Raw genomic sequence first — 25,159 nt, 5'->3', positions numbered from 1 at the left:
TGAGTTGGGCCTGGCATCCTTGTGTTTGTATCTTCAGCCCCAGTGCAAGTCTAACATTGACAGTTCCTTGGGTTCCCACAGAGGGGCAGCAGAGCAAGGGGTCTGAGAGCGGGGGAGGGCAGGCTCTGGTCCCAGGCCCTGGGTGTTTTCTGACTCACCCTGGCAGACTAACCACAGGGATGTCAGGCCTCAGTTCACACTGCTCTGAGACGAAACCCCAGGGCCTCTGAAGCCAGTTCTTTCCTGCTTCTGGAAAGCGGCTGTGTTCTCTCATGCAGGCAGGGGGCGCTAGACCGGATATTCCCCAAGGTGCTTCTTCCACCTCCCACCATCCCCAATCCCCACCACCAAGGAAGTGCGGAGCGCAGCCTTGACAACGAGACCCCAGGAAATGTCCAGTTGTTTTCCAAGGAAGTTCTGTCCACAGAGAAGACAGAGAAGGCCGAGCTTTGGAGAGGTCAATTCAAGTGGTAGGGCAGGCTACCTGGTCCCTTTTTTTTTTTTTTTTTTTTTTAAGATTTATTTGAAAGGTAGAATTACAGAGAGAAGGACACACACACACACACACCATCCACTGGTTTATTCTCCAAATGGCCACAATGGCCAGGGCTAGACCAGGCTGAAGCCAGGAACCTGGAACTCCATACGGGTCTCCCATGAAGGTGCAGGGGCCCAAGTACTTGGGCCACCTTCTGCTTTCTCAGGTGTATTAGCAGGAGTTGGATCAGAAGTGGAGCAGCCAGGACTCAAACTGGCGCTCTTATGGGATGCTGGTGCTGCAGGCAGTGGCTTAACCTGCTGAGCCACAGCATCGGCCACTGGTCCCAGTCATGAGTTCCAGTGAGGTGCTGGCCACTCCCCAGCTTTCATCTTCTGGGCAGTAGGGTGCAAATGCTAATAATGCACATCCTTATGGAATGTGGAGGCTTTTATAAGGAGAAGGAGTGCATCAGGGACTGTCTGGTCACGGAGTGCTAGAGCCAAGTCCATGGTGCTCATACTCAGCCCTCGTGTGCATTGAGAACCAAGTGAGTCGCTTGTTTTCACTTCGGAGCCTGTGATTGCAACCCCAGAGGATAGATTTAGCCACAAAGAATGCTTACCCTGGAGACGCAGATTTTTCTTCTTGGAAAGTGGGCACCAGGGCCTCAACCCCACAGTGTGCATAATGGAATACAATGTACCCCCTTGTAACCAGCATCTCACTTTAATAAGGATAACTGGCCACACTTTCCCTGAGGAGAGCAACAGAAATCCACACCATCTTTAGTTGACATGAGAATGTTCTCTCTTCAAAATTTTCCAGGGAGAGAGAGAGAGAAAAAGAGAGCGAGTGAGTGAGCACATTTATCTACTGGTTCACTCCCCAAGACTGGGATCCAGGAATTCAATCCAGATGTGGGTGGCAGGAACCTAATTACCTCAGCCATCACTGCTGCCTCCCAGGGCCTACATTAGCAGGAAGCTGAAGTCAGGAGGCAGAGCTGGGACCTGAATCTAGGACTCCAATCTCCAATGTCAGATGCAGGCATCTTAGCCAGTGTCTTAACCACTAGGCTGAACAATAGTCTCAAGAAAAAAAAATTTGGCCGGCGCCGCGGCTCAGTAGGCTAATCCTCCACCTAGCGGCGCTGGCACGCCGGGTTCTAGTCCCAGTTGGGGTGCCGGATTCTGTCTCGGTTGCCCCCCTTCCAGGCCAGCTCTCTGCTGTGGCCAGGGAGTGCAGTGGAGGATGGCCCAGGTGCTTGGGCCCTGCACCCCATGGGAGACCAGGAGAAGCACCTGGCTCCTGCCATCGGATCAGCGCGGTGCGCCGGCCACAGCAGCCATTGGAGGGTGAACCAACGGCAAAAAGGAAGACCTTTCTCTCTCTCTCTCTCTCTCTCTCTCACTGTCCACTCTGCCTGTCAAAAAAATTTAATTTATTTGGAGGGGGAGAGAGAGAGAGAGAGAGAGGACACTTTTAAATCTTCTGGTCATTCTCCAAATACCTTCAACAACCTGGAGCCTGGAACTCAATCCAGGTCTCCCACATGGGTGGAAGGTGTGCAAGTCCTTGGGCATCATTTTCTGTCCTCCAGGATACACATTAGCAGGAAGATGGACTGGAAGCAGAGGAGCTTGACTCAAACCAGGCTCTCTGATATAGGATGTGGATGTCCCAAGTGGTGTCTGATACCTGCCCCCCAGGAAATGTTTTAATCAGCCTTGTGACACTCCTATGGCTAAGTTCCAAAATAGGAAAGTACCAGGTGACTCCTATAAACTCATCTTTCGAACCTGTTGGGTATCAAGATCTGTCTTGATCTGGACACCAAGAAATCTCCAGGAGATTTTGCTTCTCTCTCTAACATCCAACAGGGGGCAGGGGTCACCATGCTAATTATAGCCAGAAGGCATATGGAGGACTTGTGGATCAGAGGGAGCTACCTGGCCAGCAAGGTCAAGGCCTTACTTCCCCAAGCAGGCCCTGGAGACACACTCTACACTCACACCTCTGTCTCCAGGCCTCCCTGTTCCTACCTCGTGTCCCTTTGGTCTTGCTTCTGTTCTTCCTCACTGCAGAGATACTGAGAGTCCTTTTCACTGGCCCAACACAAATCTGTGTAGCACACTATGAAGCAAGTGACCTCACTGGGGTTCCTAGGCTGAGAAACTGGCACTCAGGGAGCTTTGAGTTTGCTCAAGGTTAAGACTTGAACCTGGGGCTGCTGACCATTTAGCCAGGAATCCTGCGATCCTCCTTTGAAGCAGAACAGACTTCTGCAGGGACACGTGCAAAATCAGGTGGACAAAGCCGAGATCCATATGCTTAGACCAAGTCTTGTCAGAGCAACGGTGACAGCTCCGGGGTGCTGACTTACACCCCGAAGCAGGAAGAGGAGAGTGGAAGGGGGGGTTAAGTCATCAGACCAGGCTGCAAGTACACAAACAACTACTATGTGACCCCACACAGAGACAGGGCTCCTGACGCACGGCTAAGTCATTCTCCCTGAGTCCCTGTAGGAAATGAGCGATACAAGCATCAAGAAGGAATGTAAACTATGTCTTACGGAAGCGTGCTAGCATCTCTTCTTCCAAAGGGTTCCCCCTCTGGAGAGAATACAGACTCATCCTTTCTCCCTGCTCCTGAACTGTGGTTCTGCGGACCCCTGATGAGAAGAGGCAAGGGCAGGAGGGGCCGCCTGAGAGGTGAGAAGGAGGGAGGCGCAGAATCGAGATGCAGCAGTCTCGCCTCCCAGCTTGTGAAAGGCCCCTTCCCAATGTCGTGAATTTCATCCAACTCTCCCCTGGTGGCTCCCCTGCGGGTCACCCCATGTCGGCTTTCAAGAGAGTACCCGCCCCCCAACCCCCGTCTCATCCCACGGACCCCAGCACACACCCTTTCCCTCTCACCGTGGTCCACACCCAGGCAGAGGAGAGTGAGACGTCCGTGGTGCTGGGAAAGGCAAATAAAGCCTAACCTTAAAAGCCCTGTCCAGCAAGTTGAGAGCAGGCAGAGGAGGTGGGCTTCCGGCCCCAGCAGGAGGAGGAGGCTGGGCCAGAGAGCCCCGGAATGTAATGCTCTGGACACAAGTATGGCAGGCGCTGTGATCCTGATCAGCCAGGCAAGAGACCCTGGGACTGGGCAGGCGCCTCTGTCCTTGCTGATGGGCGGGGGGACGTGCAGCCCGGAAAGCCTGGCATTGCAGGACAACAGTGAGGATACGGCGGAGTTCCAGGGCTGGGGTGAAGTTCTGGAACCCTCCACAACTGACTGGCGCGCCCCCATCACCCCCCACTGTCCATTCTGGAAAAACAGGTTTTGCTCTTGCCCCTGTTGTTTGGAAGAAGGGGGAAGATTTTTGCCCCTGGCCACTGCTCGGTTACCTCAGGGGAAAGTGGGACATGGGAACCGCAGACTGGTTCTGAGGATTAGCGGGATGTGAAAGGCATGTAGCGTGAGGCTGGGGTGATGCCCGCGTGCAGCCTGGGTGCATCCTTCTGGGGTTCTCCTATGAAGTATGCACTTCCTTCTCCAGCTCTCCTTACCCCACCTTTAGCAGAAGTCTTGGGAAATAGCTATGCACATCTCCTTCTCAAAGAAACGGTGCCAGTGCACGGGAAGGTGGCAGAGTACAGAGCCTGCAAGGCCGTGCCCCATCAGCCCCCTGTCTCTATGCTCTCTTCTTGGGGGGACAGCGGGGTGTGGGGGAGTCAGACACACAGGTTCTTACCTTGAGAGGCAGAGCGGCAGGTGGGGCCGGGCAGCACTGGCTGGTCTGCACGGCGGGGCGGTATCTGTAGAGTCGTGCCCTTGTCGCCTGTCCTGCGGGACCCGAGCCTGAGCCATAACTCTTTGGGAGTCGCCCGCAGGTCTCAGCACTCTCCATCAGGGGAGACCTCTTGTCCATGCGGGCAGCGTGGGCCGTGGTAGCTTGCAGAACTGAGCACGCCCAGGCATCTCTGGAGTGGTGGTCCACGCCCCACAGTTCCTGGGGGGCAGAAAAGGCCGGCCAGTGTCTCCCGCCCGTGGAGCGATCGCTGTTTCCATGGTTCATGATGGGAGCTGGCCAACGAGGCCTGCATGACAGGGCCTGGAGCCCGCCTAGTTTCCTAGAGGTAGGGGCCCTGCAGTGCCTGCCACGCGGGGATGCACACACGCCGCCTCTTGTCACATCCAGACCCTGGAGCTTGTCCCCTGCCTCCTTCTCCCTCGCTGAGCAGCAGCGGAGAGCGGCTGGTTGCTCTGGGCCGGGCCCTGCCTTATGCAGCAGGCTCCACGGAGATGCAGCCAAGCCCTGTGTGCGCCTGAGGTCCCAGCCTGCCAAGCCTGTCCTGGGACTTGGGGGAATGTGTCCCTCCTCCAGGCCTCCTGGGGCTGCGGCAGCGGCTGGAGACTGGGCGGGGACAGCTGGTGCAGGGGGGGCCCGCAGCTGGATGAAGAGGAAGGAAGTTTCCATCTGCTGTGGCGGAGGCTGCTCGGCCATTTCCTCCACGGGGGCAGGGCTGCTGGTCCTTGCCAGGGTCGAGTTTCAGAGCTCAGTGCCCAGGCGGGCCCGCGGCGGCGGCTGTGGGCAGACGTGACTCAGCCCCATGTACCAGGACAGCCTGAGGAAGCAGAGGACACACCTTCAGCCCCGGGGAGGGGACCAGGGGAACTGGACTCTGCCCTCACCTCCCAGAACCACGCAAACAGGTCAGTGGAGACTCCTCTCCCAACGCCAAGCACCTGTGCACCCAAATGGAGTGACTTTGGCATAACTTTTCCCTCCCTGGTATTTGGAATGAAAAGGCCGTTGGTTTCACTGTTTAATTCTAAACTCTGTGTCAGTCGTGTTCATCATCTGAAGTCTAACGTGTGAGACACGAATGGTTTGCACTGCCCAGTTTTTAAAATTCCCTTTGCTTGTAGTACTTACATTGAATCTCACTTATATTATTATTTTCACCTAATCATTTTAAGACCTGTGATAAAAGGGGTGACAGTTGTCATGACTCTTTTTTTTTGTATTTGACACTGTTTTTTTTTTTTTTAATTTCAGTTGATGAATATAAGCATATGTAATTGGGATCATGATATACACAACACACTACAGAATCCGAAGTTATGGATGTCAACTCTGTCAGAAAAGATGAACTTCTCAGTTACCTGAATTTGGACAGTTAGTAGAAAACTATACAGCCTAAATATTTAAAAGGCCTTTTTAACCATGCCAAGTGGAAATTCTTCTCTTGGTAAGAGCCTAGAGCATTCTCAGACATGGATTACAGAGACACACAGATGCCTCTTTATTCGGAATCCAAACCAAGGGGCTTCCAAAAAAGACACATAAAGTGACAGTTCTACAAAATTCCCTTCAGGGAACAGCTCTGGCATTTTTGAGAACTTATACTCAAATCCAGCGGTTACTTTGGGGCTCTGCAGGCGCAGTCTCCTAGTGCTGTGGTTTGAATGGGCTCCCTCCAAAACCAAGAGCCGCTTGTGGCCTGTACCAGCAGGTGGCGCCTGTCAGGGGGTGAGACCCGGAGGGATGGGGTCCCCGCCCCCGTGAGAGGTTCCACGGGGTCTAGCAGCTCCCTCTAAGGCCCTGCCACCTTCCTCCAAGTGAGGAGGCAGCCACAGGCTCTCAGTGGATGCAGGTCTTGCCCTGCCCCCTCCCCACTCCCAGCCTCCAGAGCAGTGAGAAAGAAATGTCTGTTTTTGATAAATGACCCAGTGCGTGGCATCCTGTCACAGCCACACAAAATGGACCGAGACGCTTGGCATCACTCAACATAAAGATGAGAAAGAGAAAGACAAAAGAAGAGACGCGAAACAAGACAGACAGCTTTTTGGTAACAAACCAGACTGCGGGTTTTGCTTTGTGTGTTGTGTTTTTCTAGAATCATTCGGCCTTCTTAAGAGAAAGATGGCAGTCTGTTAGGGGGTCCTTTTCTTCTAGCTCATTATAACAGGTGACGGCAAAGCACACAGAGGCAAGAGAAAAGGAAGGAGACACACCGTCACCTGGAACCCCGTGGCGTCGCTGGCGCTCAGAGCGTCCCGGCGGGCTCCGTGGTCCACATCTTAGATGAGAGCCTTCCCCGGGCTTGCTGGCATTGCTCCTGAGCAGGGGAGCACACAGCGATGAGTGAGCCCTGGTCCTTACCGGAGTGAAACAAGTAGCTGAGAAGGAGCTGGGCGCTGGTCCTCTGAGACACGGCGGGCCGGGGTCACGTCACACCTCAGCTACCGGGGTCCTTCAAGTGCTGCTGCAAAGTGGAATTGAAAGAAAACTCTCAGGGTTGGCCTTGTGGTGCAGCTGGCTAAGTCTCTGCCCGTGGTGCTGGCATCCCATCTGAGCAGTGGTTTTAGTCCCGGCCGCTCCACTGCTAACGCACCTGGGAAAGGCAGTGGAAGATGGCCCCAGTGCTTGGGCCCCTGCACCCACACAAGTGACCCAGAAGGAGTTCCTGGCTTAGTCCGGCCTTTGCCTTTGCAGCCATCTGCAGAGTGAACCACTGAATGGAAGATCTTTCCCTTTCTCTGTCTCCCAGTCTCTCCCTCTCGCCCCCTGTAACTCCAAATAAATAAATAAATCATTTTTTAAAGAAGGAAAGTTTTCAAAACTATTGAAATCCATGCATATGAGGTATCTTCAAAATTTCGTGGGAATCTGGATTACAAAGCAACGGCACTGCATGGATTTCTAACTTCATTCACCAAAGTACACGTATCCTTTCATTGCATTTCCGCGAACTTTTTGAGGTGCCCTGTCCTTCCTCCCTAACTCACCCCTATTCTCTTGCATCAGCAGCACCCCAGTCGGGCTGCCTTCAGTGACACTCGGGATGGCAGACTGGGGTCCTACGTTGGCTTCCCCTTTGAAAAATCTTCACAGTTTTTTCACCCAAGGCTGTGGAGGCCCTGCCCACATTTTCAGACAGCTGGCAATGGACTCATCTGCTCCACCCTTAGAAATGTATTCAAAGCCAAGACCAAGGCTAGGTTACTCTTTCTTTCTCTCTCTCTCTCTCTCTCTCTCTTTTTTTTTTTTTGACAGGCAGAGTAGACAGTGAGAGAGAGAGACAGAGAGAAAGGTCTTCCTTTGCTGTTGGTTCACCCTCCAATGGCCACCACGGCCTGCGCGCTGCGGCCGGCGCACCACTCTGATCCGATGGCAGGAGCCAGGTGCTTCTCCTGGTCTCCCATGGGGTGCAGGGCCCAAGCACTTGGGGCATCCTCCACTGCACTCCCTGGCCACAGCAGAAAGCTGGGCTGGAAGAGGAGCAACCGGGACAGAATCCGGCACCCTGACTGGGACTAGAACCCTGTGTGCTGGCGCCGCTAGGTGGAGGATTAGCCTATTGAGCCGCGGCGCCGGCCCATCACATACATTTTTAAAGGCCCCTCCTATGCATGCCCACGTTACATGCATGTCCCCATTCATTCTAGGGGCAGCACACCCCTGTGAAATAGGTAGCATTATTTCCATTTTGCAGGTTGGGAATTTGAGGCTTGGGGCCAAGGAGCCGTTGACTAATGCTTTTTTATCACAACTGCTCCAGGTAGGCAGGGCCTTTGAAGAGCTGCCAGAGGAGAAGTTGCACTGGACTCCGTCATCTCTTGCCAACAGGAAATTCAAACGTCTAACTTCTGCTCCAGGCATTGGTCCAGCAGTTGAGATGCTCCTTGGAATGGCCACATCCCATACCAGAGTGTCCTGGGACAAGTCCTAACTCTTCTCTGGACCCCAGCTTCCTGTTAGTGCACAGCTTGGGAGGCAGCAGGTGATGGTTCAAGTAGCTACATCCCTGTTCACCTGGGCAACCTGGAGTGAGTTCCTGGCTCCCAAGTTCAGCTTTACTGTACCAGCCGCTGTAGGCATTTGGAGAGTGAGCCAGCTAATGGGAGATCTCTGTCTGTCTCTCTGCCTTTCAAATAAGTGAAATAAATAAATAAGAAAATTTTAAAAATCCAACTTCTAAAAACACCTTAAAACAAACAAACAAAAAACCACAAAACCCAGAATACCAGGAGCAAGTATTTGGGCTAGTGGATAAGATGCTGGCAACCTACATTGGTTGGAGTGCTTGGGTTGGATTCCCAGTTCTGGCTTCTGAATCCAATTTCTTGCCAATGTGGACCTTGGGAGGCAGTGGTAATGGCTCAGGCAATTGGATCCTTTCCACCCATGTGGGAAACCTGGACTGAACTCCTGGCCTGGTCCAGTCCCAGTCATTGTGGGCATTTGAAGGGTGAACCAGTGGATGACAGCTGTGTGTGTGTGTGTGGTGTGTGTGTGTGTGTGTGTGAAATAAATAATAAAATATAAAAATAAAATGGAGTACCAAATAAGTCATGGTGCTGTGTCCAACACACTTACTCCCTCCCTCCTTCCTTCTTCCCTTCCTTCTTTTTCTTCTTTCCTTCCGTGAGCTCCCCAAAAGGCCATTCCTGCCTGATGCACCATTTCTGGTTGTGTGAGTTGGAGCAGAAGTGTGAAGGCAGGGTGGACACTCCCTGAGAGTGGACAGGGAGGGCCGACTTGGAGGACACATGTAAGACACCTCCTTGAGACGCCCTGAAGTACTAGGGCACAGCTTTAGGGGGCTGGGATTCTATGTGGGAAGTGGGGGCAAGTACCACAGAAACATGGAGTACTGCTGGGATGCAAACAGCACAATGATTGAGAGTGTGCCCTTCGGTATCAGACACACATTTCTGTCAGTCCCGCTTCCACTATGTGGCTCTGTGACCTTTCCGATGGCCCTTCCTCTTCTCCAACATCATACATACCTTGTAAGGATTTTGTGGGATGGATGAGGGGACTTCCAGAAGTTTGTGGAAAAAATGGAATTAAACGATGTTTTATCTTGGTGCAAAACTTTTTGAAAACCATTCGGGTGGGCGCCGCAGCTCAATAGGCTAATCCTCTGCCTGCGGTGCCGGCATTCCGGGTTCTAGTCCCGGTCAGGGTGCCAGATTCTGTCCCAATTGCTCCTCTTCCAGCCCAGCTCTCTGCTGTGGCCAGGGAGTGCAGTGGAGGATGCCCCAAGTGCTTGGGCCCTGCACCCCATGGGAGACCAGGAGAAGCACGTGCCTCCTGGCTTTGGATCAGCGCGGTACGCCGGCCACAGCAGCCATTGGGGAGTGAACCAACGGAAGGAAGACCTTTCTCTCTGTCTCTCTCTCCCTCACTGTCCACTCTGCCTGTCAAAAAAAAAAAAAAAAAAAAAAAGAAAAAAGAAAAAAGAAAGAAAGAAAGAAAGAAAGAAAAGAAAACCTTTCAAACAAGGGTATTCAAAAAGTTCAAGGATAATGCATATTACAAGGAAACTATGCAGAGTTTTCAAATCTTGTATCAGAATATGCTTATTTTAAAATTCAAATTTTTAAAAAAATTTGAGAAGTGGAGAGACAGGGAGAGAGAGAGAGAAGGAACATGCTAGTTCAGTACTTAAATGCCTGCAGTGGCTGGGGCTTGGTGGGAGCTGAGCTGGGGTTAAAGCTAGGAGCCAGGAATGCAATCCAGGTCTCCCACGTGGTGGCAGAAACCCAACCACCTGAGCCATCGCCACTGTTCCCAGAGCCTACATTAGCAGGAAGCTGGAATCAGAAGCCAGAGCCAGGAGTCGAACCCAGGCACTCCACCGTGGGATGTGGATGTCCTTATCAGAATCTTAACTGCTAGGCCAAATGACAAGTTTAACTTTATCTTTTCGTTCCATTTTTCTGTGAACTTTTTGAAGCACCATCATATATAAAGGGCTTACTTAGCATAATTGGCTCTTGATAAATGTTAGCTAATAATAGGGTCTCAACAAATGCTAGCTACTCTTGGAATTTATTCCGCCATACTGTGGAGGCCTAGAGAAATTGGTTCACTCAACAGAGCAAGTTGAGTTGTTTCATAAAATATATAATTTTCGTACCTATACTGGGTAATCATATGCATGTTTTTTATGCTTCCTCTCTGGTGAGTAAGCATCTAAGAACTGAAGAATTAATGTGGGGTGTGGGGTGTGGGATGTGGGATGTGGGAGTGTCAGCCGTGGATTTGGGGTCAGGAGACAAAGGGCTGAGTTTTGCAGCATGTTCTTCATCGGGGTGACTCCCTGAGATGCACGCGCCTGTGACACAGTGGAGTCGGCTCTGCCACTCTTGCCTTACAGGGTTAGCTGCAGGGCAGTTGGGAAAACCTATGCAGCAGCACTTGGCAAACACAGAAGTGACACACATCAGGTCCGTAAGTCGTGATGGGTGCTGTCACAGCATTATTAATACTGCCAGCACTGTATTAAATCATTGTCTGAGGTCTCTGAAGACTCGAGGTTTCTCGCTCTGAAAGGATTCTAGGTTGGTTTCGTCTTTTTCCCTCATCACTCCCAGGTTCATAAATGTGAATGCCAACAGCAAGGGGCCTTAACTGTGCTCGGTTTCTGCAGCTGCTTTCTTCTGATGGCTGTGAGAGAGGAAAAGAACATTCTAGAAACTTAACAAGGATGGAGAGGGCAGTGGGCGCCGAGAGGCATGGGAGCACTGACTTCTCTTTCTTAAAGCCAATGACAACCTTTTAAAGCAGGTGGTGTGTGACCGCCATCATGGAAATGCAAAGGGGGATAAGAGGGATGGTGTGCCTTGCATAAAGGACATGGTTAGGGAGGGCAGGGCTGAGATCACGTGAGGTCCGGTTCTTTCTGTGCTGTGGCCCGTGGGCTTAGTCCAACAGCGTGTCCTGCCTGGCCTTCACCTTCCCACGGCCCGTGTTCCCAGGAAACAACTCCCCACTCACACGTGTCTGCTGACACTCTCATGTTTCCAAGGGCTTCGTTGGCTCAGGAGTGTATGAAAATGGTCTCTCACCAGCGTTTGTTGTTTGAGTGGAAGAAAATGACTCTTCCCAAAAGGATGGTGTGCTCAGAGAACAGGTAGCAGAGGCCCAAGTCCCAGGAAAACCCAGGGAGTCCTGGAAATGCTTGCTCAGAGTTCTAAGTCAAAGGCGTCCCGACCTTCCTTCCACTTCTCACACACTCCCTCAGAAGTGGCGTTGGGGAGCATTCTGGTGTCCAGTGTCCAGTCTGGCTGTGACCTACCGGGCACTTTCTGCCTGACAGGAAGGGAAGTAGAAGCTACAGTCCTCTTCCTGCCGCTAAGGATTGTTTATGGAAGATGAGCTGCAGCTGTGAGTCAAGAAAGAGTGAGGGATAGTCGGGGGTGGAGCTGGGGTGTGGGGTTGGGGAGAGCTTAGCAGAGGTGAAACCTGAGGACTAAGGACGAGAAGGCCAGTTAAGGGCATGGGCAGAGGCATGGCCTGGGGGAGTCAGAACAACAACCAGAATGGGCACTGACTGTTTCCATTCATACCTGTCAAACAAGCGATGTTCCAGAATATTCCATATACTAGTTAGAAATACACCTTCAGACTTGGTTATGGCTGAGTTTTCTTCACTACTATGGGAAATTCGCATAATACTGAACTGATGGAATGGTGAACTGATGATAGAAATAGCTCCTGCCTTAGTTAGTTTGGGCTGCTATCACAAATACCATAGACAGGGTGACTATTATTTCTCACAGTTCTGGAGGGATGGCAAGTCCATGATCAAAGTGCTGGTGGACTGCATGGCTGATGAGGGGTTGTGCTACAGTTGGAATATAACTTGGCTCCTGAAGTTGTGCAGACATTTAAATTCCAAAGTTGTAAATTGGTGGTCCCAGGGTCAGCGCCGTGGTGTAGCAGGTAAAGCCACTGCCTACAGCACCAGCATCCCGTATGGACACCGGTTCAAGTACTTGGGCCCCTGTACCCATGTAGGAGACCTGGAAGAAGCTCGCAGCTCCTAGATTCAGATTGGCTCAGCTCTGGCCATTGTGGCCATTTGGGGGTGAGCCAGATGGAAGATCTCTCTCTCTCTCTCACTCTCTCTCTCTCTCTTTCTTTGCCTCTGCTTCTCTGTAATTCTGCCTTTCAAATAATAAATAAATCTTAAAAAAGGAGAAAGAATCTTATACATAGATGGTACTAAGAGAGTGTAGACTTAGTCCAATTATGGTGAGAGGAGGTGGCCTCAAGGGAGGCCTTGGGTCGTTGGTGGACACGCCCTCTGCAGGCAGCTGCTGGGAGACGGTTGTTCTACAAGCCCAGGTCAGACCCTGCTGCTCCCCCTGCTCCCCTGCTCTCTCACCGTCATCAGTCAGCCCCACCAACAGGACTGCTTGATCTTATTTTTAAAAAAGATTCAGGGGCTGGTGCTATGGCGCAATGGGTGAACGCCCTGGCTTGAAGCGCCGGCATCCCATATGGGCGCTGATTCTAGTCCCAGCTGATTCTCTTCCAATCCAGCTCTCTGCTGTGGCCTGGTAAAGCAGTAGAAGACCGCCCAAATCCTTGGGCCCCTGCACTTACATGGGAGACCCAGAAGAAGCTCCTGGCTCCTGGCTTCGGATCGGCACAGCTCCGGCCGTTGCTGCCAATTTGGGAGTGAATCATCAGATGGAAGACCCCTCTCTGTCTCTGACTCTCCTCTCTCTGTGTAATTCTGACTTTCAAATAAATGAATAAATATTTAGAAAAAAAAAAAGGATTCATTTACTTGAAAGGTGGAGCTACAGAGAGGGAGAGGCTGAGGCAGAGAGAGAGAAGTCTTCCATCTATGGGTTCACTCCCCAAATGGCTACAATGGCCAGGGCTGGGCCAGACCAAAGCCAGGACCCAGGAACCAGGAGCTCCCTCAGGGTCTCCCAGGGGCCCAAGCACTTGGGCTGTCTTCTACTGTTTTCCCAGGTACATTAAGGGGGAGCTGGATCAGAAGTGGAGCATCTGGGATGTGAATTGGCACCCCTATGGGATGCTGGTGCTGTAGGAGGCAGCTCAACCCCCTGTGCACAGTGCCAATCCCATGAGGGATGATCTTGGACTTGAACATCCAAAGCTGTGAGCTAGGGAAACCCTTTCTCTTCATAAAGTTAGTTGCTTCAGGGGCTCCATTGTAGCAATGAAAAGCTCGCTAATCTAGCCTGTTTAATCATAGACAGCCATCTTCTCACTCTAATGTCACATGCTAGAGGGGGTGAGGGGTCTCTCTTAGCTCTTAAGGATACAAACTCTGGTGCTGGTATTGCGGTGCAGTGGGTTAAGCCACCACCTGAGACACTGACATCTAATATGAGCACTGTTTCAAGTCCCGGCTGCTCCCCTTCCAATCCAGCTCCCTGCTAATGTACCTGGGAAAGTAGTGGAAGGTGGCCCAAGTGCTTGGGCCCCTGTCACCCATGTGGAGACCATAGTGGAGTTCTGGGCTTCAGCCTGGCCCAGGGGATTGAACTTAGAAGATGGAAGATTTTTTTCCCCTGTCTCTCCCTTTCTCTCTGTAACTCTACATTTCAAATAAATAAAACTCAAGAAAATTAAGGCAACTAATCTCACTCCTGAGGACTCTGCCCCATAGCCTTATCACCTCCCACTGCCTCACAAGGATTTCAGCATTTCACACATATCATTTCTTACCCTCAGGGCGAGGTAAGTGTTCAAGTTTCTGTCTCAGCCACGGAAATCAAAGTCTGCAGAAGGCAAAGCATTTGCTGAAAGGGATGCAGCAGTTGATGGGAGGGACTCCGATCTTCCAGGCTGGAAGGCTCTGCTCTTTTCAGGGTGCCCAAGACCTTCCTGAGTAGTGCATTTAAGAGCCAATCTATCAGTTTGGAGAGAATAAAAAGAAAACTGGGGTGGGCATTTAGCCTAGAGGTTAACATGCTCATGAAGACGCCTGCACCCCACAGAGGGGTGCTCCAGGAGATGGCTGGATCGGAGGCCCTTGTCTTTGGGCAAGAACTTCAGATGTGAGATGGAGAGTGGCAACGAGCAAACTAGCCAAGTTCATTGAACAGAATACTGTTGACGGATTAGGCGACATCTCAGGAAAGAACTGACAGCCAGTCTGCATTCAGACCAGAGTTTTCATAAATGCAATTATGGCTCGCCAGTTCCCCTTCTCCCCTCCTCTTCTGGAATATTGGTGGGTGGAGGGCTTTCTCAGCGCGGAATTAAAGAAAGTCCTCCCAGGGCTTCATCAGCTAATGTTACTGGACCTAATAGGCCCCCTGGCAGAGCGTGGGCAAGGCTCCCTCAGCTGCACCCCGGGAGGTGACTGGGAGCCTCCTAAGAAGGTTATTGAGCATGCGCCAGATTTCTCATGTGTGAGTGCTGGTCTGCTTCCAGGGTGTGCTTACACTTCTTCCCTCACTCAGTCACATGAAGATTCCCATTCGGTTCCACGGCCCCTCTCGTACGCACAGGCTGATGTCTACCTTGCTACCTACCAGGAGTACCGGCGTTTGATGGCCCACTCTACTTCAAACACCAGCTTCCTGCTAATGCAGATCACGGAGGCAGCAGGCGATGGCTCCCGTATGGGAGACTCAGTCTGAGTCCCGGATGCTGGCTCTGACCCAGCCCAGTCTCAGTTGCTGTGGGCATCTAGGAAAGTGAATCAACAGATGGGAGATCTCTCTGTCTGTCTCCCAAAGAAGTCAATTGGTTTTTTTCCTCACCCTCTTTCCAACGTCCAAGACACCACGTTCCCTCAGCTCCTTCACTTGATGCTTTTTCCAAACTGATTTCCTTGCAACCATTTTTGGCCTCTCCCCCTGGAACAATCCTAGTTTGTGTCTTCAGGACAAGGCATCCCCTCCTGATGGTTATTTCTGGAAGGACCAGATGGCAAAGCCCGGGGAACATTCTTGGTAGAAAGAGTCTTCAGTCCCTGTGCTGTTTCTGTCTCCTCCCCGTGCACCCCCCAACACACACACACACACACACACACACCCATGAGCACCGGAATAGCCCAAACAGTTCTTTGTATCTGAGTTGGCCAGAGCCTGCCCTGGCCACCGACCACACAGGCAGACTGCTTTTGAAGTCAGTGGAGACTTGAATAGACAAGCACACAGCGGAGGGGAGCGGATGTGCCCCTGGGTATCCAGACGGCCACGCCTCTCATTCCTGGTTTCTGAAGTCCTTTCTGGGAGCACTGTGGAAGCGCTGGGTGGTTAGAGATGGCAGTGCTGGCAGCCAGGCCTGGGCGCGCTCCACTTTCCAAAGGGGCTGGGTGCTGGGGAGGCAGCGGTCAAGTGGGAGGCGTGAGGATGGGTGCTGGTGCCTTGAGCCCCCTGAGGCAAGAGCTGGGGGCCAGACCACAGCATTGACCTTCTACCTGTCCCAGGTTGCACTCAGCAAAGCAGCCTCACCCTGTTGGGAGCTAACTGGAAGCCACCTTCAAAAAACCTGGTGAGATGGCAGGAATCACATCAAAGCACACATTTTCTAAGTGATCAGAGGAACTCACTGATGGCTGTGGATTTTATTTTATTTTATTTAAAAGATTTATTTATTTAATTGAAAGAGTTACACGGGGTTGGGGGGAGAGGGCACAAGAGGACACCCCCAGGCACTGGTTCACTCCCCAGATGCCCATAAGAGCAGGGGCCATGAACTCAGCCAGGGTCTCCTATGTGGGCAGCAAGGACCCTGCCACTGAGGCCTCTGCCTGCTACCTGCATTAACAAGAAGGTGGAATCCGGAGTGGAGCTTGTGCCCGCATCCAGGCGGTCCCACATGGGAGGCAAGCACCTTAACCAGCATCCTAACTCCCAGTCCAAACCATGAGCTTTCCTGCTGTTTCTGACTTTTCTCCCTACGCGATGGCGATGCCCTTCAGACGAGACCTGCCCCCAAGCCCAGGGTGCAGAGAGTCCGCTCAGACCCTGCTTGAGCCTCTCCCTCCTCCCTTCTCCCGCCTCCCTCCTCCCGCCTCCCGCCTCCCTCCCTAACGGATGCCACCGCCTTCTGCTGTCTTGCCCAAATTTCACCGCTTCTGTGAGCTCCTCTGGCTGCACAAATCCTCCTCTTTCTAGTGATTTCTGATGATACCATTGATTTTTATGTCAATCACATCTCATTCCCTACAATGAAAATTTAAAAAGAGGGAAGACAGGAAGGAAAGAAGGAAGTTTTAGAAGGCTTCGGATTTTTTTTCCTTAATTCCTGACTCAGTCTCTAAAATATTCAGCATTGCAACTTTCTCCTGTAAGTCAAAGATTTGGCTCCATGATAAACTCAGATGGGAACTGCACATTGATACTTTTTTTTAGAAACTCTTATTCTAGACAACAAAATCCTCTGAACGATCAGAGCACCAATTCAATAGGTGATTGGAAAGTTGTGTGCCAATGAGCACCACTGAGGGTGGTATAAAGGAAGTCAGTTTTTTTTTAAGATTTATTTATTTATTTATTTGCAAGTCAGAGTTACACAGAAAGAGGAGAGGCAGAGAGAGACAGAGAGAGAGGTCTTCCATCCAATGGTTCACTCCCAAATTGGCCGCATGGCTGGAGCTGCGCTGATCCGAAGCCAGGAGCCAGGAGATTCTTCCGGGTCTCCCACGTGGGTGCAGGGGCCCAAGGACTTGGGCCATCTTCTACTGCTTTCCCAGGCCGTATAAGAGAGCTGGATTGGAAGAGGAGCAGCTGGGTCTCGAACTGGTGCCCGTGTGGGATGCCGGCACTTCAGGCCAGGGCATTAACCCGCTGTGCCACAGCGCCGGCCCCAGAAGTCGCGTTTCAACAGGAGCAGTCAGTAAGCTTTTGCAGCATGGGCGCGCTGTCCTCCAGCAACAGCCCTGGACCGAGGCTTTGAAGGAGACACAGAGGCCGTCCATTCGCCTTGGGGAGTCCGTCTTCACTCTCTTCTCTAATTCCTCAAAGGCAGAGCAGTCCAGAAGCCAGGGACCAGTTCCTGGGTCAGTATCAAAGACCACTTTGTCCCAACAAAGGCACCTTGTGATCTCTTACGCGACAAGAAGGGAGACATCCGGCATCTACTAAGACCTGATACAGTATTTGGGGTCACCCCTTGTCCAGAGTGGATTCCCTGCATTGGGTTTTAGGATGTCTGCTGCTTCAGACTGACGGTGTGCCACCTGCTGGAGACAGGTCTAGTCTCTGGCCCGGAGAAAAGGGGTGCAAAGGAAAGTTCTGTAGGTGGACCAGACTGCGGTCCCGGCCCCGACTCTCACAGCATCACACCTGTGCATATTCAACCACTGCATGTGAGCTGTAAAGACATCTGCGCTAACTCAGAAAGTGGCTGGGTAGTTGCCAAGTTAGGACTAGCGTCCCACGCTCTCTGCGAAGGCACACGACCCAGTGAGTCTGACAGCAGTGGGGCTCATGGCGCCAGCGCCAAATGACACCAGTTCACTGTTGAGCACACCCCGAGGCTCACGTGCTAAGTGCCAGGCCCGTGAGTGCTGCTCCATGGGCACTGCAGGAGAGCGTGCACCCGTCAGCCTCCACGGGCAGCTGCGGGCTTCAGGGATGACGTTGCATGCAGATGCCAGCGGTTCCTTAACAGGCACTGAGACCAAAGTGCTGTGGGGCTCAGCAGAGGAGAGTCGTGTCGGATCCCGCACCTCACCGAACTACTGGCTGAGTCAGGCAGCTGTTCCTTACTATAGAGAAATACCCGAGGCAGGCTAACTTTAGAAAGCAAAGAGGCTTATTTCAGCCCAGGTTTCTGGAGGTCACAGTCCAAGATGGGGCAGTTCCCCATCGCACCACCACCTGGTCTGGCCTGTGGGGAGGGTGTTCTTGCTGGCTGAGTTCGAGGTGGCACAGAGCACCACATGGCAGGAGACAGGGAACACATCTGTCCTCCATGTCTTTCTCTGTAAAGCTGAAAGGGTTTAATCCTCTGGGCTCCACCTCAATCACTTCCTGAAGCCCTACCTCTAAGCCCCGTAATAGCATTAAGTTTCCATGTTCTTAGTACTGTTAACTTCTTTTTTTACAATTTATTTATTTATTTGAAAGGCAGAAATATAGAGAGAGGAAAGAGAAAGAGAAAGAGAGAGAGAGAGAGAGAATCTTCCATTTGCTGGTTTACTCCCCAAATAGCTGCAACAGCTGAGGCTGGGCTAGGCTGAAGCCAGGAACCAGGAGTTTCTTCAAAGACTCCCATGTGAGTGAAGAGGCCCAAGGACTTAGGCCATCTTCTGCTGCCTTCCCAGGCTCATTAGCAGGGAGCTGGATCAGAAGTGGAGCAGCTGAGACTCAAATCCGCACGTATATGAGATGCTGGTACTGCAGGCAGAGGTTTAATCTCCTATGCCACAGCGCCGGCTCCCAGTACCATTAATGTCTGAGTCTCGAGGCCAAATCCTGGTCAAATCACTTGTTTGAAGTCAGTTTCCTTTGACACCAGTGCAAGCATCATGTGATCTTCCACTCTATCTCCAGCAGAGTTTAGCGCACAGCAGGTGCTCAATCAATATTTACTAAGTGAAAAGATGATATGTAAGAGAACAAGTTCCTGCCTTTACTAAGCTTGTGATCTATTGCAGAAGGTGGAGACACACGTGGCTTTCATGGAGACAGAACGTGACCGACCGGAGGGGCAGGGAGCTGGAGACCCATCTGACGGAGCTGCTGAGAGACAGCCTTATAGGTGGGCAATTCATCAGGGAAAGATTTGGGAGGCGGCATTCAAGGCTGAGGAAACCAGAAGAGGCACAGAAGCTGGCAACTGTGTAGCAAGTTTGGGGCACAACTGGTAGCTCCAAGCAATGGAACACAAGCAGAGCATGTGGGGTTCACAGTGGAAATGAAGCCTGGAGACCTTCACTCCGGATCAGGGAGGGCTTGGAAAACCACAGTAAAGGGTCTGTTGAGGACTCTGAAGTCTGCAGGGATAGTTGGCTCCTGTATGGAAGTCGGTTCTTTCTGGAGCATTTTGCAACCCCCGCCTTGTGCTTGGCTACAAGCTGCATGTGCTGAGTGCTTCAGAGAGTGTGCACCTGCTCCAGGTGCACCTGCTCCAGACAGGTCCATGGAGAGCCTGAACTTGACCCAACAGCACTTAAAGTGGGAAGGCAGAGATTGGAGTTAACTTCTCCTACAGACTTCAGTGCCATTCCCTGTGGTCTCAAGGTGTGCTCTTTCAGGAAGCAAATCAAAACGCTGCCTGAGGGCCGGCACTGTGGTGTAGCAGGTAAAGCTGCCGCTTGCAGTGCTGGCATCCCATATGGGAGCTGGTTCAAGTCCCGGCTGTTCCACTCCTGATCCAGCTTTCTGTTTTAGATGTAGAAGATGGTCTAAGTACTTGGGCCTCTGCACCCGCGTGGGAGACCCGGAAGAAGCTCCTGGCTCCTGGCTTCAGATCAGTGCAGCTCCAGCCATTGCAGTCATCTGGGGAGTGAACCAGCAGATGGAAGATGCCCCCATCACCTCTGCTCTCTGTAACTCTGCCTTTCAAATAAATAAATATTTTTTAAAAAGAGTGTGGGCATGGGCTGATGTGATGTGGCATAGCAGGTGAAGCTCCTGTTTGTAACACTGGTATCCTATAGCAGAGGGTTAGTTGGAGTCCTGGCCACTCAGCTTCTGATCCAGCTCCCTGCTGATGTGCTTGGGAAGGCAGCAGGTGATAGCCCAAGTACTTGGTCCTCTGCCACCCATGTGAAAGACTCAGATGGAGTTCCTGGCTCCCGGCTCTGGACAGACCCAGCTCTGTGTGTTGCAGGCATGCAAGGAGTGAATAAGCACATAGAAGAGCCCCCCACAATCTGGCTGAAAAGCCCATGAGAGTATTTCAGGCATGGAAAGCCAAGACACTCTGGCAAAAAGATCTCTGTGAGTGAGATCCCAGTGGAAAGAACAGGTCTTCAAAGAGGGAGGTGCCTTTCTCTGAAGGGAGGAGAGAACCTCCACTTTGACTATGACCGTGTCTAAACAAGATAAGAGTCGGAGAACTCAAGGGGCTTCCATAGCCTTGGAAACTCATGACTGGTGCATAGGGAGATTACTGATGCCATAAACAGGAGTGTCAATTTGTAAAGTCAACAACAGGAGTCACTGTGCACTTACTCCTCATGTAGGATCTCTGTCCTTAATGTGCTGTACACTGAGGCTTAATGCTATAACGAGTACTCAAACAGTATATTTCACTTTGTGTTTCTATGGGGGTGCAAACGATTGAAATCTTTACTTAATGTACACTAAACTGATCTTCTGTAAAAAAAAAAAAAAAGAAAAAAAAGAAATTATCAATTCCCAACTTGATTCTCACTGGGATTAAACATGACAATAGGTCTGATCTGATTTCATCATCATTTAAAAAAAATCATCTATTATTTTTCACTTTATGTTTCTGTGTGGGAGCAAACTGTTGAAATCCTTACTTAAGGTATACTAAGCTGATCTTCTGTATATTAAGATAATCAAAAATGAATCTTGATGTGAATGGAAGGGGAGAGGGAGTGGGAAAGGGGAGGGTTGTGGGTGGGAGGGACGGTATGGGGGGGAAGCCATTGTAACCCATGAGTTGTACTTTGGAAATTTATATTCATTAAATAAAAGATAAAAAAAAAAAGAATAAAAAAAAAAAAAGAAGAGCCCCCCACACACTGGTTGCTCTGCCTTTCAAATAAATAAGTGAATCTAAAAAAAGGATTGTGGGCCACTGAGACAGTCCTATAGCAGTGTTTACCATTACAGTTGGAGAATTTTGTTCTACTTGCTTTTGAAATGCAGTAAATGATATCAAGACATTTGAAAAACCAAGTTTCATCCTTCCCAGCTCCTTGTTATTACAAATATTTGTGTCTAAAAGAAACAAAAGAGGAGCCGCCAGCACTGTAGCACAGCAGGTTAAGCCTCTGTCTGTGGTGCCAGCATCCCATATGGATGCCAGTTCGAGTCCAGCTGCTCTACTTCTGATCTGACTCCCTGCTGATGGCCTGGGAAAGCAGTGCAAGATGGCCCAAGCGCTTGGGCCCCTGTACCCATGTGGGAGACCTGGAAGAAGCTCCTGACTTCAGATCAGCCCAGCTCTGGCCATTGTGGCCATTTAGGGAGTGAACCAGCAGATGGAAGACATCTCTCTCTCTCCCTCTCTCTGTCTCTCCCTCTCTCTGTCTGTAACTCCACCTCTCAAATAAACAAATAAATAAATAAATCTTTTTTTAAAAAAAGAAATAGATGAGTGTGTGTGTGTACACAAGCGACTGTGCTTGCTTTCTGTTTGTTTTGCATTTAGCAATAGAAAAAAAACAGTGAACGCTCTTTCAACAATCCAGCCAGGCAGAAAATTGGGACCGGCGGCAGCTGTGAGAAGAGACTGCATGCATGGGGGTACAGAGGAGTTCTTGGCCACTGTGGACACCCCAACTGTCCTTTGGCACCGCAAGACCCATGCCAGGGTCCACTGAGCTGGTAATGGCCGTGACCCTGTTAGGAGAGGAGGCGAGGTGGAGAGGCCGTTCGTTTGCTTGAAAAGAAGCTCCTCAACTGTTTTGAGTCTTTCTGTTGCTGGTGAGTCACACACCCCGCTGTGTGGCCAGGCCTTGCCCTTGCAGAGGGAGGGAGCTCCTGGCCTTGGCCACTTCCTGTGGGGTGAGCTTAGGGACGTCACCAGGACGCTCTGACCTTACTTCTGTCCTCTATAACATGGTGCACTCGGAGACCTGCAGCGAGGGCTGGGGGGGGGGGGGGGGAATGTGGAAGAGCGTAATTTATAGAACGGGTATTGTGAAGTTCAAGCGTGTTGTTTTTCTGGATGGATGGCCTCACTCAAGATTACAAAGTATTGGCCGGCCCGCACCGCGGCTCACTACGCTAATCCTCCGCCTGCGATGCTGGCACACCGGGTTCTAGTCCCAGTTGGGGCGCCAGTTCTGTCCAGGTTGCCCCTCTTCCAGTCCAGCTCTCTGCTGTGGCCCGGGAGTGCAGTGGAGGATGGCCCAAGTGCTTGGGCACCTGCACCCCATGGGAGACCAGGAGGAAGCACCTGGCTCCTGACTTCGGATCGGCTCAGCGTGCGGGCCTTAGAGGCCTTTTGGGGGTGAATCAACGGAAGGAAGACCTTTCTCTCTGTCTCTCTCTCTCTCTCACTGTCCACTCTGCCTGTCAAAAAAAAAAGAAAGATTACAAAGTACCCCTGACAGGCACGGTCTCCTGCTGATGGCATCTTCAGGATGAATGGGAATTAGGTGGTTACAGAAGAGAGAGCACCTGTGTTTTGCTTATGAAAAACACGCATACAGAGAGCCCTGAGGCAGGCAGTTGGCTGGGCAGGCTGGGGCAGGAGACGCCAGAGGTGAGCCGCAGCTGGTTAGGCTCAGTTCTACTAAACACAGTGTTTGAGGCAGGCAGCAGCTCCAGGCGGGAGGGCATTGGATACCTTCTAAAGGAGTTAGGATTTTATACCTTGCAACACAGTTTCATCTAGCATATTCAGGGAAATTTCAACAACTATATATTCACACTTAATCTTAGCCAAAAGGCCGAGAAGTGATTAGCAACCATATATTCAAAAGCGTTTTCTTTTGTTAAGCACGTTCGGGGAGATGGCGAGTTAAGTAGCTAATCCTGTTTCATTACTGCAGAACACAGAGGTGCACGCAACTCCAAGAGAAGAGAAGGGACTGCCATGTTTGCTGCAGACCGTGGCCACAGGAGCTTCTTCTGAACTCCTCTCTTGCTTGCATTCCTTGGATTTCCACTTTTTGGAAACCCCCATTGGGCAATGTGATGACCACGAGGAGCCGTCCTCGGGTGCACAGCGTGTCGATGCTTGTGAATGTAGCCGTGGCCTGGTCAGCGAGGCCTGATCTCTCGGGCGTTCTCCAAAGACGCCCTTCGGAGCTGCTCTGGACCTGGGCCCCTGCCTCTTGCCCTCTGTGGGTGAGTGAGCTCAGGCCGTGCTCTGTGGGAAGGATGGAGTCCAAACCGGAGGCTGGTCTCTCCTGCACTCTCCCTCGCCTCCGTCCGTGGACTGCGCTCTTGCCAGTCCCAGAGAGTCTGCTCCCCCCTTCCAAGAGTGAGCGCCACCACGCGGGTGCGCGAGCGACTGTCTGAGAAGCGAGGCCCCCTGTTGGAGGTTGGGGAGATAGCAGGGGAGCAGAGCTGTGCGGCACTCCCAGGTCTCCCTCTCCCCAGTGAAGCCCGTGACAATGGTCTCAAATCACCTGGGCGGTCTCTTTTCCTAGGGTGATTTTGCTTCCTTCCTTTTCACTGCACCACTGTCTCAAAATTCGGTTTTTCAAATGTCTTGGTATCATTTATTGCATTTCAAAAGATAAGCCACTCCAGGGATGACTATGACACGTCTTTAATTAAAACTAAAACTTATTTTGCTGCCTCTCTCTCTCTCTCTCTCTCCCTCCCTCCCTCCCTCCCTCCCCCGCCCCCCTGCATTTTCCCTGGGTTTCCACAATGCCAGGGATGTCCTAGCAGGTGGAAATCAAGGCAGCCCCTTGCCCGTACAGCCCAAGGAATGAGTGCCCAAGGCACCATCCCTTCAGCAGCCATGGGACACACGCATCTCTCGGGCAGCGCTCACACAGGGCTGCTACGGAACAGCATCTGAAAAACGTATCCACCCCGAGCCTTTGCTAGAGGCAGGCTCTTGGCTTCCATCCGGCTCTGATCTTTCTTTCTCCATTGCTCATCTCTTGTGGTATTTAGAACTGAACTGTTCTTGGCCTTGTCCTGTTTTCCAGGTACTTTGGGTAGAATTAGTTTGTGTTTGCATCTAAGCACATCTCTAAAATCTGCATGGCTATTTGTGACGTTTGCAAAACCCATAGCTACTTTCATCACTTTTTCCTGGCACTCTTTCAATCCAAGTCATTTGGAGAACCTGGGCCTTAGGCCTGTGCACACATGGCCCGGGTGAAGGGGCCTCCTCACCACGCCTAATGCAATGTGGTTTGCAAGGCAGAAGAGGCTGTTTGTGTTTAAAAATAGCCAGCTGAATATGGGAGCCTTTTTCCAATTACTGTGGAAAAATTGACCCCCGAGCCTCAAACTATAAATGTTTTATAGCTTGTGGACATCCATACATTCTGAAGTAAGCTGGGGTATTCATGCAAAAGTTATGGTCATTTGCACGTGACAAGCCTAAGGCTGAATTACTTGGTTAACTCAAATATTGTTAGTTCTTAATAAAGACGATAGTCACTGCATCTAACTCTGCAGAATCACACATGTATGTAGGCCTTTCTCTTCTCAAATGATCTCTGAGCAGCAGCCACCAATTTCTTCTCCATCGAATCCACCCCTTACGCTGCTGCTGCCCTATAGGGGTATCTGTCCATCTCATATGGACCCAAGCAATTTTTTCCCTCAAAATATTGCAGTCTTACTCATTACCTAAGAAGTCGGAATACTCCAATATCATATTTAGTACTTCCTCACTATCCCCTCTCACTTTGTAGCCCTGTATCCCTCTAGTAAACACCGTGCCACATCAGCTCCCCTGCCTCCCTCCCAACTACAAACACTGCATGTACTTATGGAGCTATTGAGCACCTAATATAAAAGTCTTGAACTGCAGAGTGCTGGGTTCATGGTGACAAAGAAGAGTATGTCCCTGGCTCTCAATTCAGGGAGAAAAGGAACACAATAACAATTAAAAACAAACCTTACTATGAACACAGATTGTTGACTACTAGAGGCTGGGAGGGGTGTGAGGAACATGGAGAGATAGGAAAAACATAAGCACAGTTGGGTGTGCGTTAGGGATGTGACAAATATTACGATGCTAATAATAGGGGGAGCTCGGGGTGGGGGACAAGGGACCTCTTTGTGCAAGGCTACAATTTTTGTTTTGTAAATTTAAAGTTTCTGAAATCAAAA

General features: G+C 51.1%; 1 protein-coding gene and 1 long non-coding RNA gene across 8 annotated transcripts in view; one reads left to right on the top strand and one right to left on the bottom strand.

Moving 5' to 3' along the window:
- Positions 1-4,970, bottom strand: part of PSD3 (pleckstrin and Sec7 domain containing 3) — a 588,112-nt gene extending 583,142 nt beyond the window's left edge. For 5 of the 6 annotated variants that reach the window (XR_011378165.1, XM_008267258.4, XM_051819330.2 and 2 more), the window contains exon 1: positions 4,218-4,970. Coding sequence is in view for 4 of the 6 variants with exons in the window: in XM_008267258.4 (XP_008265480.2) it covers positions 4,218-4,970 (753 nt within the window). In the remaining 2 variants the exon portion in view is untranslated. The remainder of the gene's footprint in view (positions 1-4,217) is intronic. The other variant, XM_070047341.1, reaches the window with a different exon arrangement.
- LOC138843467 (uncharacterized) lies at positions 4,813-19,797 on the top strand. 2 transcript variants are annotated; one of them, XR_011378169.1, is made up of 3 exons: positions 4,949-5,179; positions 18,865-18,968; positions 19,601-19,797. It is a non-coding gene; the product is annotated as an uncharacterized lncRNA (long non-coding RNA). The 2 variants fall into 2 exon arrangements; XR_011378170.1 differs by lacking the exons at positions 18,865-18,968; positions 19,601-19,797 and adding an exon at positions 5,526-8,430 and having other exon boundaries at positions 4,813-5,179.
- The last annotated feature ends 5,362 nt before the right edge of the window (positions 19,798-25,159 follow it).

The sequence above is a fragment of the Oryctolagus cuniculus genome, chromosome 8 (assembly GCF_964237555.1).
Source record: "Oryctolagus cuniculus chromosome 8, mOryCun1.1, whole genome shotgun sequence".
NCBI classification, from domain to species: Eukaryota; Metazoa; Chordata; class Mammalia; order Lagomorpha; family Leporidae; genus Oryctolagus; species Oryctolagus cuniculus.
Note: the sequence above shows the minus strand (reverse complement) of the source record. Positions and strands in the feature narration are given on the sequence as shown.